Below are 15,322 nucleotides of genomic sequence, written 5' to 3' on the forward strand. Positions count from 1 at the left end.
AACTTCCCTCAGGCTCTTACACACACTTAGCTCTGCCTTCTTTTATTTCACCCTCTTCCAGCTTCATGGATACTCTCCCCAGCACTTCTGCTTGCTTCCAACTCTCCTCCTCCCTCTAAAATCCTCGGTTTGGGATTCCATGTCTGATCGTCTCCCTCTCTCCCTGCCACAGTAGTTCATATTTATCAAGTGCATTTTTTTGACATAAACTATCCACATGTTTAGCTTGAGGTGACTGTTTGGGTCTGAAAGGCACATTATTCTGAAACGTCCTGTATTTGATTCCGCTCCTTATCTGAAATGGTAACGTAAACTAGTTAGCTTCCTGGCATTGACCCTGCTTTTAAGCAGAGCCTTTCCATTTTTCAGTAACCGCTGGAACTTTCCTGAGGCTCATTGTTAGCACTCTAACAATCAGCCCAGGCCGGTTTTACTGTGTGTTTGGTGTCACTGCCCTGACCAAGCTGTGCCCAGGCTTCAACCGCTTTATGCACCAGCACCGCTACTCTCTGTCCATGTAGACATTTAAGAATTTTAGTCGAACTTGAAGTTGGTGATTTTCTAGCAGGATGTTCTTTCTCAGTTGTCATCCTCTGAGTTCACTGTAATGTGGACAGTGACCCGGTGTCCCGGCTTCTTCCAGTTTATGGAACATTTGAGTCATGGTGTTGTCTTGTTTCTGGACAGCCTACACACAATCGGCTTTTCCAGCAGGACACTGATCCAACCTCCAGTCCTCAAGGTCCGCTGTCCTGCAACTTTTAGGTGTGCCTTTGTTCCACCAAACCTGAGTGGAATAATCAGGTCATTAGCAAGACTCTGGAGAACTGATCTACACAAGGAGGAGGTAATTAAGCCATTTCATTACAGTGTTTTATACCTGTGGCACATCTAAAAACTGCAGGACAGCAGTCCTTGAGGACTGGACTTTGACACCTGTGCTTTAGAGTAAATACACATCAGACACAAATTTCAGCATCCACTTCTTTGCAAAGTCGGTACAGCTGATTGCTGAATTAACAACCCACCACTAAAGAGAACAACTGGAAGGTTTCAGTAAAAGTCCAAAAATGAATATTGGATTCAGAATGAGGTGTAAACCTTTGACCAAATCTGTGGGTCTCAGTAGTTAATTATAGAAGTAAATATATATATATATATATATATATATATATATATATATATATATATATATATATATATATATATATATATATATATATATCAGGTGACACTCACTCTCATTAATTTCTCCCATTTCAATCTGCCTCTTGTGCTTCATTGCATCTGGAGTTTCATCCCATAAACTTCTTAAGTTGTCTTTATCTTTGTGCCGTCGCTGGCAGCTAAAATGCACCCAGGGAACTTTGTGAGCTCTCATTTCCGTCGCCCTCTCCTATCTCTGCTTTTCTCATTTCCTGCGCCTCCCTTCCTACCTAAAACTCCTCATCTCCATTTCATCGCCTCGAGATGTTTCTCTTGTTAGACGCGTACTGACCGTCGCCATGTCAATGGAGGCCGTGGCTTCGTCCATGATGAGGATGCTGCTCTTCCTCACAAAGGCTCTGGCCAGACAGAAGAGCTGTCGCTGACCCTGGCTGAAGTTCTCTCCTCCCTCCGTCACCATGGCGTCTGAAAACATAACCACAAAGTTCATAAACAACAACCACAAAGTCATCAGGAAGGCTCAGATGAGGACTGAATACAGGAGAGCAGAAGAGAAGACCCAGAACTTGGGACTTTTGCTCCATATTTTTTAACCTTATAATATGCTGTTAATACCACTAGTAGTTTGTATAACCATTTTTTACCGACAGAAGCACAGTTAGTAACAAGGGACTATACTACAGTAATAAAAAATGGACCTTACATACAAAGCTTGAGATGTTGAAATCAGAAGTTTTTTTTTTATATTTATTTGAATCTTTTTGATGGAGAAATCCTAAACCGAAGATCAGCTCTATAATTGTCTGTATATGAACAGCTGCTGTAGCAGAATTATAGTGAAACTTGCTGTTTGTACATTCCAATTACTTGGCAAGTCCCCGCAAACAATTAACTCTGCATACAATATAGAATTTTAGACATATTCTAACATATTTTCTTAAAAAGATAAATTCGTACTCTTTTATTAAGCAGTTTTTTAGCCACTAGAATAATGTATTTTACTAGCTCACGTTTTGTTCCAAAAATGATCTGAAACACCTAGTAAAAGGAAAGAAAGTGTTAAACCGACCAGATCCCAGTGAGTCCACTAAACATCTGTTCCCATGAGCACAGTGACAGGTGATTCAACATTTATAAGTGGCCTTTTTGAAACTCTAAACTTGCTCAATAATTGAGGTGAAATTCTTAAGCTGATCCTCTGTCTGTTACATAGTAGCTGTAACTTGATAAATATTTCCCTCACAAGTTGTAATATTTATGGCTTCTCCTCGCAGTATATTTTTTATGACTGGTTCAAAATACAGAGAATAAATAAAAGTAAAAATTAGAAGGAAAAACAAACAAACAAACAAACAAACAAATAAACAGGAGACGTTAATTATTTCTGATGTTTTCTCACTTTCTCCAGCTCCTTTTTTCAGTTCCATGATCACTCATGAAGTGAACTGCAAACTGTTTATGATGCAATATAGACACTGTACAGACATTTTCCTTAAATCACAGGGAAACTTAAATAACCTTAAAGTCCCTGTCCACACACAAACGTCTTATTTAGCATTTGTCTTCAGTTTTCAGATGCCTGCTTTCATCAGTGTTACTCTCTGAAAAAGAAAACAGGTTTCTGACTCTAAAGTGGAAAGATGCATCAGATGAGAGTAGCATTAGTCTGCTATCAAACATTAGCAGCCTAGCTGCTCTTCTGTTTCCTTTAAAAAAAAAAAACTGTGTAAAAAGGCTGAAGTTAAGATAAAAGTAAAAACCTTCATGTACAGCTTCATGCAGCGAGTTGATGTGTGTACAGCAGCTGACTGGCTTTCACATACAAAGGCTTTCAAAAGTATTCATAGGCCTTTAATGCTTTGTCACATTCTTGTGACATTAAAACTACACATTTCAATGTATTTAATGGACTTCTTTGGGATAGAGTAATACAAAGTAGTCCTTAATTGTGAAGATGAAGAAAACTGACAGAAATTGATTTTCTTTACAAATAAATACATGAAAAGTGGGGGGTATATTTGTATTTGTGGACTAATGTGTTTTTCTGTCTAGCTTTTCAGACACATTTTGCCTTTTTGTTTGCAAAACAGTTCAAAACTAAATCAGGATGCATGGAGAGAATCTGTTAACATAAACTTTTAAACGTTGCAACATATTGGATCTGAGCTTTGACTGAATGTGCCTTTATCTATACCAGGGGTTTTCAAAGTATGAAAGGGTGAGCCCCCCTCCAAGGAGCACAATGCCTGCTAGTTCCAGTTTTTCCACCAACAAAATGCGCATCTCCCTCCATTGTTTACATTTCTGTCGCATAGAGACGTCGGTCACTCGACAAGACGAGTAGAGGAAATACGATTAAATAACAAAAGAAGATAGTAACGCACAGTCAAGCAAAAATGATTTTGATAAGTAAATGTAGTCTGACTACTGGATTTGAAATAGCAACGCGTTAGATTACTCGTTACGGAAAAAAGTGGTCCGACGTCAGTAACGTTACTGACATCACTGGCCAAAACATCCTCTAAGGGGGGAAACATTTCCACTGATCCCCGCTCCACACGCGCGCCCCACAGTACCAACTTTTTCCTAAATCCACAGAGTTGATCGTGTGCGTAAAAGACGTTTCTCTCACATCAGCAAACAGCAAGCAGATAGCTTTTCCGGTTTACTTTTTCCCTCGCACCGCGCCTCCCCTAAAGTGCTCTGGCGCCCCCCAGGGGAGGCGCGCCTCACACTTTGAAAACCGCCGATCTATACCATTCTAATTCAATTTCAGCTGTAATTTAGGATCATTGTCCTGCTCCAAGGTGACTCAGTGTACCTGTGTGTAGAGTATAAAATATGGGTTCTGTGAGTTTCATTCCTGGATTTAGTGAATCTAGTTGTTGCATTTTGAAGTGCATGAATGAATTTGAATTTGTCAATTATTACCAGATGTTAAAACAGCGACAGAATACAAATATATGCGAAACTTCTCAGAGCTCTACAAAGCAAATAACATTTTTATTCCATTTTGCAAGGAAATATTTGTTACTTTAGATTATAAAATGTCAATAAAATACAATGTTGGAAAACAAAAAATCATGCTGTATGAATACTTTGGCAAGTCCCAATAACATCTGATATAACTGAGTCTGCTGCAGGTTTCAGCTGTCAGATCTGCCGTATAAAGACGGTCAGCTAAGTTAAAAATTTAATGCCTAAGTGACTTGATACAGCCGTTCGATCCTTGACTAGAGATACTCGATGACGGCACTCTGAACATGAACTCTAAGATTATTAACTAGCTGAAGCACAGCTTCTCCAACAGGTTTCTCATAAAGTGAATGCTGGTGTTTTGTTTTTCTCTTACCCAGACCTCCTGGCAAGGTTTTGACGACAGGCTTCAGCTGGGCGATCTCCAGAGCTTCCCACAACATCTCATCTGTCACCTTCATCTCTGGGTCCAGGTTGAACCTGCACACACGCATCCACCAAGCAACATTTAGAGGCACTGACACTTTATAATATGTAAATCAACCTTTCTGGTAGTATTTTGTAGTCAGTATATGATTATGAAATCTAAAATAAATGTCAGAGAGGCAGAATGGATATTGATTTTTAACGTTATCGGATATCAGGCTGTTCACATCAGAGATTAAAACCAAACTGTACTGTTTGCATTACGGCTCATATGAATATCCAACGCCTTAATTAATTCCCCGTCGTCTCTTTTCCAACATAAAAAGACTTTTATGGGGTTTACCACTGTGGTCTCTAAATAGGAAACTCCTCTGAGCATTTCAGAGAAATGACCTCTTATCTATAAGCAGCTCTTCTCATGTTTCAGATTAGTGCGATTAATGGTTGGCGCAGTTTTCCCAAATGTTCTGGAAATGTCCCGCGTCCCTCTTCATTAAGTAAGATCTGATCTGAGCCTCCATTAACGAGTCTTCCTGTTGACAGAGGAGTTCATTGTACCGGATGGTGCCACTGAACAGGAAGGGGTCTTGAAGGATGATGGACAGCCGGGACCTGAGGGTCTGCAGAGGCAGCTTGGAGATGTCGATGTTGTCAATCACAATCCGCCCTGCGAAACAGGAAAAACACAGTTCTTGTTTCATTTATTTTTAAAAAGCTTAAAACAGTGCTGGAATATAGACAGATAAATTTATTATCTGTTAAACATGTAAAAAGCCTGATAAGCCCCTCTTTTATTACAGAAGCATGATTTTATACTAAGAATCTTTGAAAAGCCACCATTTGAGTAAATTTGTTTTATAGAAATATAAAATTATGTACAATTAATGCAGCATCAGGTGTTTTAGCAAAAAAACTGCCCAAACCAAATCAACAACGAATGATTCAATAGATACACAATCAACCTCTTTGTTTTTCATCCCAGTCTGCTGACCTATGTCCAACAGAAAACCTGTTTGGTGAGCTGAAGACAAGAGTCCAAAACAAAGGACCTGACTTTCTGGACGGTGTAGAGAAATGTTCAAGAATCCAACTCTGTGAAATGTTACAGGAGAAAATGAAGCGCTGTCCAGTTAGCGAAGGGGGTTTAACAAGGGTGCTAATAACTGTGCCACCATTGATTTTCTTAAAACTATTTTTTTTTCCAACATGTATTTATTCCTGCATCAAATAAATATTCTCAAATTACATGATGAATTTAAAAAATAAATGTTTTGCTTTGTGAAGTGATGCTGCTGTAATAATAAGCTTGTTTATTTCAAGGATCTTTAAAGCATCTGTTACCAGTATAAACATCAAAAAAGGCATTGGGCTGTTATTAAACCAACATACCAGCATGAGAAACGCTCAGGTCAGAGAAGAGGCTTCTGCAGGCAGCGGCTCTTCTCACCTTCTGACCAGGATGCACATGTGCGTTGACATTTTTGAGCACAGGTTTCAGCGTTGTGTCGTAGCGCACGCTCAGATTCTGGATCTTTATTTCTCCTTGTCGAGGCCAACCATCGGGCACCTGAGACACGCCTGAGACACAGAAACATCACAGAAATGTTCCCACAGCCTTGCTCAGCAAAATACTATCTCAGAATTAGAAGAGCTTTAAGCATGTTAAGTATAAACATCAAAAAAGGCATTGGGGGAAAAAAAAAAAAGCTAAAGAGGAAGTGGGCTGATTAGGGCTTGAAGAAAATGTGTCTGCTCCACTCACTGAGGAGTCCCTCGTAATTCTCCTGTTCAGTTTTGAGCAGGCCATTAATCCTCTTGACTGAACCAAGCTGCACCTCCATGTCTGCCAAGTTCCTCACCATCCAGTTCATGTAGTTGGACACCTGATACAAGAGGACAGGAAGGACAGCTACAGTCACACAGTCCCTCCAGTCTGGACGCACCACCGAGCAGAGAGACGATGACTAAGATTTAATGACTAAAATGTTGATGATTTTTAGAACAGCTCGTAACGTTCACCACATTCCTCTCTGTTCCGTTGATAACAGTAAACTTTGGAGAGAAAAATGTTGCAATACATCTAAAGAACATAAAAGATATTGGGAAATCAGTGTTTTTCTGGGGGAAAAAAGAAAAAAAAAAGTTGGATCTAATTTTTAGTTCAGCTGTTTTGGTTTAAAAATAAGAAAATAAAAAGAGGCTGATGCCAGCAGGCTTCTATAGTCACTTCCATATTATTGAAAATATCTTACAGTCAAAGATTCAAAGTTCTCGATTCAATCCAAATGTTTGAAAAAATCTAAAAATCTATATTGAAGTTTAGCCACTGTAATTTTTTTTTAAATATCTCCTTTTCTTTACAATCTTATATCAAATGTGCACTTGATTACTTTTATTGAAACAAACAGATTTGTCTTTTGCTATCCTTAAACAAAAACCTAGAGCAACAGCCAGCCTTGAAGTAAACAGAGTTCACTTGTGTGTAATATATATATGTGTGTGTTGTGGAAGATTGTTTAGTCTACCATCTGAAAATTGAAAGAGTATAACTGGAAATGTACCAAGACATGGCAGTCCCTACTGATTAACCGCTAGGACAAGTTTATCTTTTATTTTGTGTTATCAAAGTACAGGAGGCTGCAAAAAAATGTATGCAATATGTTTTGCTTTTCTTTTTTTTTTCTTTTTTTTTTTAATTATGTCAAATTTTCTTTTGACTTCATTCAATGTGCAATAATTAGTGTTGGTCCATAACACACATTTCCTGTGACAATAAACTTCATGTTTGTAGAAATGTGGTTGGTGAGGTGGTCTGGCTCTTATTAGGAAGAATATCGAGTTTAAGTTTTTCTAAACCATCATGATTTTTTTATTAAGCATGTTCAGCAAAAAGGAAGCATAGTATGAAATACCAATCATAATGGCTTTTAAAAAACTGAAACCCATGTTTATGAACCTCGAGATGGAAAAGAAATGAGCTCCTTTGGATGAAAATGTTCAAGATCTTTGGTACAGATTAAAAACATGCTCACCATGAGAGCGTATGTGAGTCCGAGCCCCACCAGTCCGGGGGGCAGCTGGTTGTACAGAGCGTTGGTGATTGAGGCCACCGCTGCCACCAGAACCACACAGGCTCCAACGTACTCCTGCAGACCACAGCAAGGAGACTCACTGAAGAACTGAACATGATATGTCACAGGTAAAGTGATTCACTTATTGGCAGCGGCTGAGACATTACACAACATGTGAAGACAGCATTTTATGGAAATCAATATTTCAGTAATTCAATATAGGAAGCAGTTATCCATCCACACTGAGGTAAACGTGTACCAGCACAGTGACCAGCACTGCAGCAGAACTGATCTGAATGACAAAGATCCAAACAGCAGATGGTTCATTACCATTCGGACCTCCAGCCAGCGGTTGGCGGCCGTGAGGAAGAGCGAGGCGATGTTGTTGGCGTCGGTGAACTGCAGCAGCCTCTGTCTGAACCTGGGCTCGTATCTGTCGAGGGAGAGGATTTCATTTGTTCCGCAACATCTCAAAACTCTACCGGATTTCCAGCTGGCAGCTTTCTCCTGCCTGACTGGATCAGAGTCAGAATTTAAAAAGTAGGAAGGTCATTCTGAAGCAGGATGATTCAATTTAAGGGGTTTAACCCAGCAAACTGTAACATGTGTTACTATGGCAGTTTCTGGTAAAAGAAAAGATTTCCAGCATAATTCTTGGTGAATAGAATGTAATGCATCATGTGGAAACAAATAGATTTGTTCTTAGAAAAGTTGATAATTGATATTGATTGAATTGATAAGAAAATAAGTAAAATTCACCAGCTGTGGAAGCTGTTCTAATACATCTGTATACAGAGGCATGAGATCAGGTGACCTTATCACCCTCTTTACTGCAACATTAAGTACATTTTGTAGCACCATGCTGTAGCATAAGTAGCTATGTTTGATAAAAAAAAGAAATAAAAACATTTGATTGTTGGAATGTGGAACATTTCTGTTAGTTAAATTGTTCAGAAAATAAGTCAAACTCGATTGCATGGCAGCTACTGCAAGCATGTGGCATGCTGAGGTGAGTGAAGCTGCATCAGTGCAGACAAAGCATCTGCATAGGACAGCGCGAGATTAAACAGGCTTCATTGCTCTGTTATTTCATAGACATTTGCAAACATTTTGTTACAGAGGAGCAAATGTGGGGGATGTATAACAATGGAACATTTTAAAATGGTTTAAGAATCACAGAGAGCTCAACTTAGCTGGAGATTCCCATTTCATTTGCTACAATATCAGAAACATCAGAGGACAAGGCTGAAGCATCATTCACTCAAAGCTGTGTAACTTCATAGATCATTTAATCCAAGGCAGAAATGTTTTACTCCTACTCTGTTAGGAGTAAAAGCTAAAATCAAGCTCTGTTTAAGCTCGCTCTGCACATGTAAACATCAGTCATTCTATCTTCTCTTTGCCACAAATAAACACTTTTAAATGTTATTTTTTCTACGTTTGATCATTTGGGACTTGACAATTATTTTTTATATTGATATTTTGTTTAAAAAAAGCACAAATGTAACTAAAATTATGCGATAGCCATGTTGAGACAGCAGGTAGCAATAACAACATCAAATCCCAGACCAAAACCGAAGAAGGAAAATTCTCCAAAAACATTTGCCACATATTGACATCATTTACCGACCAGAGATAAACAATGACAAAGATTGTCTTATTTTTGAGTGACTGTCCAAAGCAAGAAGAAAAGTGCAATCAGAATATTTTAACTCTCCCTGCTGGTCAATTTAATAAATATGTAAACATTCAGAATAGTGAGTGGTGCTTAACTCTTTCTTATGAAGGCAGATAAAAGTATGAATCTGGCACATGTTAGACATGCAGGTTTCTGCTTTTATTTTGTTTTAAAAAATTAACATTTTCAGGCTAGATTCAGAAGAAAGAAATTCAAGGTGAATGTGTTTCGATAGATTTTGCTTTAAAACTAATGCAATCATACTGTCATACTGTTATAAAAAATGTAAAAAAAAAACAAACAACCCACCCTCAAAAAATAACTTCTAGAAACTCTAACAGAACGTAAACTGTTATATCCTCAAGCTTTTCATTCAGGACTTTTTCTTATAGAATGTCACCATGGATAACAATTGTATTTCTCCTATCTTTAATCGTCCCCTAAAAAAAATAGCTTCCTGAAAATCCAGCTTAATTTTTACAGCATTTTACCTAAATCCCAAACCCCACTTATCTCTGTCTTCCTTCATTTGAAGTATTACAGATTACAAGCCTTTATTTCGGCAGATCTGAGGGCAGAACGTCTGCATTTTACCTGAGAGCCCTTATCGTGCTGAGCCCCTCTACTGTCTCAGAGAAGTGGGATAGTAAAGGCAGTTGGGTTGCATCCTCCAGCTGCTGCAGGTCCCTGACCAGCAGACAGACAGGAGAACAAAAATATCAATCACAATTCAAATTATGCTACTAATGGGCATCAATGAAGCTGTAATATTCCAAACCAGCTGACTCACCTTGAAGCCACTCGAAAGTATTTCTGGATGAAGTAGCAGGCGACAGCCAGCGGCAGCAGGGCGATGAGGAAAACGGGCGTCACATAAGAGATGACGCCCAGGGCGGAGAGACACAGCAGGGTGGAGCGGGACAGACACTCCAGGGTGGTGGGGATGTGCTGGTCGATTGTGTTTGTGTCCGTGGAAAACCGGTTGAGGATGCTGCCGAGCGGGGTCGTCTCAAACAGCCTTGGCAGGACAAAGGGAAAAGGAAATTAAAGATACAATTATCCATTCTATAAATGGATCGGCTATTTTTGCCTGTGTTAGACATCTTCAGTGAAACAGATTTTATGTGTTATTAGATTTCTTCAATGAACGTCATTAATTGATATGTTTGGTTTTCTCCGTTGAATTGAAATTGCTGAAATAAACTGGAATAAATTAAAATGATCTGTTACTGAGTGAATGTCTAACTGATCAATAGTTTTATAAATAAACTTAATTCACTGGTATAGAGATTAATTACAACAAATTATTACCTTTTGGCTTTTAAAAAGACAAACAGGACAAAGTTTAATTCCAGTCACTGTAACTCATTCCTTTCTGATTATATAGTTTATTCGAGGTTCAATTATATAAATTGGAGTTAACAGGACTCAAATCTGCGTTTGCCTAAAAACTTGAGACATATTTTATCATAATTTGGCAGGAATAGACAAAGTAAATTGAGCTTTATTATTTTAATTAATTTATTACTTAAAATTATTACTAAATTGCAAGTTGAAACTTACTTAACATAGTTTGAATTAAGTTAAATTGATTATGGCTTCCTTATTTCTTGCTTATAAATTTCTGTGTATCTATTTCTAAACAATAGATTGCTACTTGCAATATAAGACTTAGTTAAAACTCAGTATTGATGCAATTAACACTCAATTGTTCTTTCTTAATATTTACATGTCAGGACTTTCTCCTTTTTAATATTACGTTCTTGTAACTTTCAGGTTCCTTATATATTTGATTAACATATAAATATTACCACATTATTTAGTCAACTTTCCTTATTTACAAGCTACTTTCCACTTTTATTAGCTCTTACTCACAGTAGTATAAGTACTTTATTAATCACCAAGTTATTTTCTGTTGCTTGTAATTATTCAGGGATTTTCAATATATTACTTCCTATTTCTATTTTCAAAATTCTTACCTTCTACTTACTTCTCAACATTTTTTCATGCAAGTTAAAATCTAATGATCCCCACGTTAAAATATTGAACTAATCAGCAGTTTCTGTTTGCAGTCTTTCCAATCAGCTATTTCGGTTGGTTTTTTATTTTTAATTTTGCATGTGCGAGTGTCTATGAAGGGCATAGAAACACGCCTGTCTGTTTTCAGAGACGTGCCGAGGCTTTAGTGTGGAGAACAGATTGTGCTCTGTGTAAAGAGGCTGAATGAAGGTGCTTTTAGCCGCGTCCCTTTATATAAATGAGCTGTTCTGCACCTGGACACAGAGAGACACACAGCACACCGTTCCCTGACAGTGTCCTACCTCATGGGGGCCAGTATGATCTTGTTGAGCAGGTTGTGGTGGAGCTCCTTGGCCACTTTGAGGCCCGTCCACTCCACGGTCACAGAGGTGACGAGACAGAGGACGATGCCGAGGCAGCAGAGCACGCTAAACACAGACAGATACCACGAGTGGCTGAAGCCACAGTCCTGCAACACAGAGACACATTTATCAACAAGATGGATGTAACACTTAGTATCTGAGGAGGTGCCACTTAGTTTGCCCGTGCTATAATTACCAGCATAATTAAACTGTGAGGCTGGTTAAAAATTAGCCATCTAATGCAGCAGAGGCCAGTGAAGCTCAAAGCTGAGCTGGCAACTTTTGAACAAACAAAAAGGGAAGAGCTGGTAATGCTTTGTTGTTTCTCTCTCTCTTCTGAATTCAAGCAGCTTCAACCTGCACTCCAGATGTGTTTTCTTTGTCCTTTTATGAGTATTTTTGTGTTCTTGTGATTTATTAGAGCTATGAGGCACAAGAAAGAGACAATACAAAGCTTCCAAGTATAATTAAAAGCTGAGCTGCTTCTGGCTGAAGGAATCAAACCGAAACCAGTAATTAATTAAATCAAATTAATTGTTCCATTAGTGTTTAAAGCCATGGTAGGAAGATGAGTTCATATGTGACAGCAATCTAATTAATAACATTAACAGCACCTAGATTAAGATTTGCTTAGATCTTGGTAAAATCATCCAAAGCCAACAAAATAAAAAGGACAAAAGACTATGATGACAGTAAAATTGGTGAAAATGTAAATGAGAACAAAGCCTTAAAAGTGTTTTCATGACTTCTGATCAATATTCTCAACCTTTCCTCATTTTGTCAAACTTCTTTGTATTTAAGAGAGATTTTTTTTTGAGAAACACAAAGAAGAGAAAGATTGTAAAGTAAAAATAAAGTATTTGGATTTCAAAAAGTTTCACAAATCAAATCTAAAGTGATGAGCTGTTCACTGATAACACAAATAAAACAATCCATCTGGTTCACCTTACAGTAGGACAATAACCCCAAATATATTAACCAAAACTGACAGAGACATTTTCTATCAATGAAAGCCGGTTTTAGAAAGCTTTGATTCACTAATGCTGAATAAAAATGTAAGAGTTTATTTGTAGAAAGATTTGAAACCCATGCTATTTCACAAAATCCCCCCAAGAATATATGGAAGTCTGTGGTTGGACTGTTATAAAAAGTGACTTTTACAAGTTACTGCATATTTTAAAAGCAGATTACAGCGACTAAATCAGCTTTTCTTGAGTTGGAAAATGTCAAGCAAACCAAAAAAAGACTGTGTTGTCCTTTGCCTTAAAAATATTCCTACCAGTGTGTTCCTGCTACAGTTTCATAAAGCACAAACTCGGCTGATTGTCTGTGTATGGTGACGTGAAAATGCAGGTTGAATTCCCCTCTCTCTGTGGTTCTGAGCTGCTCATGGGAAGTGTGTGTATGTGCTTGATGTCCAAACAGGACCTCTGAATGTCCCCATGTGGATTAGTCTATTGCCCAGAGCAGATTAGATAAACCTGGCAGAGCGTCTCTGAAGCTCCGCCAAACAAGATACGCTCGGTGACAATTTCTGTACACTTAGCTGTGATCATAGTGTGCTTGTGTTCTCCAGAGCTTTTCAGACGCTGCAGCCTCCAAGGCCAGCTGACTCTGTTTGTAGCCTGAAATGGTATCAAATTTCAGACTATGGGACATGAACACATAAAACTATTAATAAAGTTGTTGCTTTACTTGCCTTGGACACGGCAACCTGACAACAGTTGGTGTGACCTCTGAGTGCGAATGACGCAGCACGACTTTCCTCGCCGTGTTTACAGTGAATGGGGATTAAAGTGCGTGTTGTGTTTTTCATGTGCTATAAGTGCTGTAAGTACAGTGTGTAAAAAAATAAACCACATTTAGATAGAAACACTTTCATTTAGAGATTTATTTCTGCTTTTTGTAATAAAATATAAAAAATTTTGGCACAGATTTTCCCATGAATGCGTGACTCCAGCTCTGCTCTGCAGACTGACTCAGCGGCTGCTGCTGCTGCTGCTTCAGGGTGGGTTAGTGAGCACTCCATCTGGTGCTGGCAATTTCTGTGTTTGGGTTTTAAGTCAGCTCTATTCAACTGAGATTCAGTGGGGAATTAATGAGAAGAGCATGAAGAAAAAGGTAAAGAAGCTGTGATGATTTCCCCAGAGGGGAATTCTGCAGTTATTACACCCACAGAATATTTGTAAGGAATAAAAATCTGTTCATTGCACTGAATGTTGAAAAATTGCAATGTGATCCCAAATGTTAAAAGTGTTTTGTTTTTTTTTGTTTTTTTTTACAGCACCTAATCTGACAACCTTACATATATAAACATTCCTGCTAAGCCAGATGTGTGTCTGAAGTCTAAAAACCTTCTAATCTCATAGGAGTTGAGTTGCTGCATGAAGACATGAGTAGGAATCACAACTTTGATTCGGTTCTTAAAAACAATATGAACATGACTGACACACAACAGTGCATTGACCAGAGTTTGTAGATGTTTGTCATAAACTAATTCCACCTGTTTTATGAGTTCTTGATAAACTTTTAACTCAATTTTACTAAATGCTCCATGAAATAAACATATTGCTACACAATATTTCAGCTCAAATACTTTATGGTCACAGTAGAGCGACTGGACCGCTGCAGCACGGCCTAAACAACGGTGAAGGAAGAGAAGACTTGGTCAGCTGGGTTTTCCTCAGCTACTCACCTTAACGAGGGTGCAGTTGTGAACCGAGGCGTCTATCTTGGCCGTGATGACGTGTGACGTCCAGTGCGCCAGCCAGTAGTCGATGGCGACCATGAGGGAGTGTTTTAGGAGCTGTGAGAGGAGGAGCAGAGTGAGGAGGAGGAGGCCGGCGGAGGACAGGTAGGTACCACAGGAGCGCCAGGGGAGGGTGGCTCGCTGACGCATCACCTGCGACAGATTGTCGTCATCTTCGCTGTCCAAGGATTCCTCTGGAATCAAGAGCGAGATGGGTTCAAAGGTCAAGCAGCCCCAACTTAATGTGGTATTTGTTTTACCGGTTTTACAGTTTATTTTTATCATACTTTACGTAAGTCATCTTATTTCTGTGTTTATCTGAAGTGACTTCAAATGCTCCCTGACATTTAGATTGTTCCAGCTTCTGCTCTTTACCTTCACTTCTCCTCTTTTTATCATGTCACATACATTTTATGATTTCCCTCATTCGTCTTTGTGTTAAGAGGAAGGTTTTCCCCCCTTTTTTTAGACAAAAACATACATGTGTAATCAGTCCACTTAACTCTAGCACACCGAAAGAAAATCTAGTGCAACCATTTGCCTCGTTAGTCAGAGGTGCCAGTGGCTCCCTGGACAGGGATTCCTGTAAGCGGTGAGTTCCCGGTTTGAATCCCCATTCTGTCCGTCTCAGTTGTTGTGTCCTTGGGCAAATTACTTCACCTGCTTCATCTGCTGGTGGTAATCACAGCGCCCGCTGGTGCCGATTATGTTGGTCTGCCCCAGGGCAGCTGTGGCTATTATATAGCTCACGACCATCAGTGCATGAATGATTACATCCTGGAGCAAAGGTTAATTCATCATCAGAAGAAAATGGCCAAAACAAACAGGTCAAGCATTTCCTCAATGGTCCCTGATAATTCTGGAGGAGCTGCAG

General features: G+C 38.9%; 1 protein-coding gene across 1 annotated transcript in view; it reads right to left on the reverse strand.

Moving 5' to 3' along the window:
* abcc8 (ATP-binding cassette, sub-family C (CFTR/MRP), member 8) overlaps nt 1–15,322 on the reverse strand; it is a 63,559-nt gene that overhangs the window by 1,104 nt on the left and 47,133 nt on the right. Inside the window, exons 26-36 of the mRNA XM_044125341.1 lie at nt 14,395–14,642; nt 11,640–11,806; nt 10,109–10,336; nt 9,913–10,005; nt 7,971–8,073; nt 7,602–7,715; nt 6,332–6,452; nt 5,959–6,147; nt 5,128–5,260; nt 4,520–4,623; nt 1,499–1,632 (exon numbers count right to left, since the gene is read on the reverse strand). Coding sequence (XP_043981276.1) covers nt 1,499–1,632; nt 4,520–4,623; nt 5,128–5,260; nt 5,959–6,147; nt 6,332–6,452; nt 7,602–7,715; nt 7,971–8,073; nt 9,913–10,005; nt 10,109–10,336; nt 11,640–11,806; nt 14,395–14,642 — 1,634 coding nt within the window. The remainder of the gene's footprint in view (nt 1–1,498; nt 1,633–4,519; nt 4,624–5,127; nt 5,261–5,958; nt 6,148–6,331; nt 6,453–7,601; nt 7,716–7,970; nt 8,074–9,912; nt 10,006–10,108; nt 10,337–11,639; nt 11,807–14,394; nt 14,643–15,322) is intronic.

This window comes from Gambusia affinis, linkage group LG08, assembly GCF_019740435.1.
Source record: "Gambusia affinis linkage group LG08, SWU_Gaff_1.0, whole genome shotgun sequence".
Lineage (NCBI taxonomy): Eukaryota > Metazoa > Chordata > Actinopteri > Cyprinodontiformes > Poeciliidae > Gambusia > Gambusia affinis.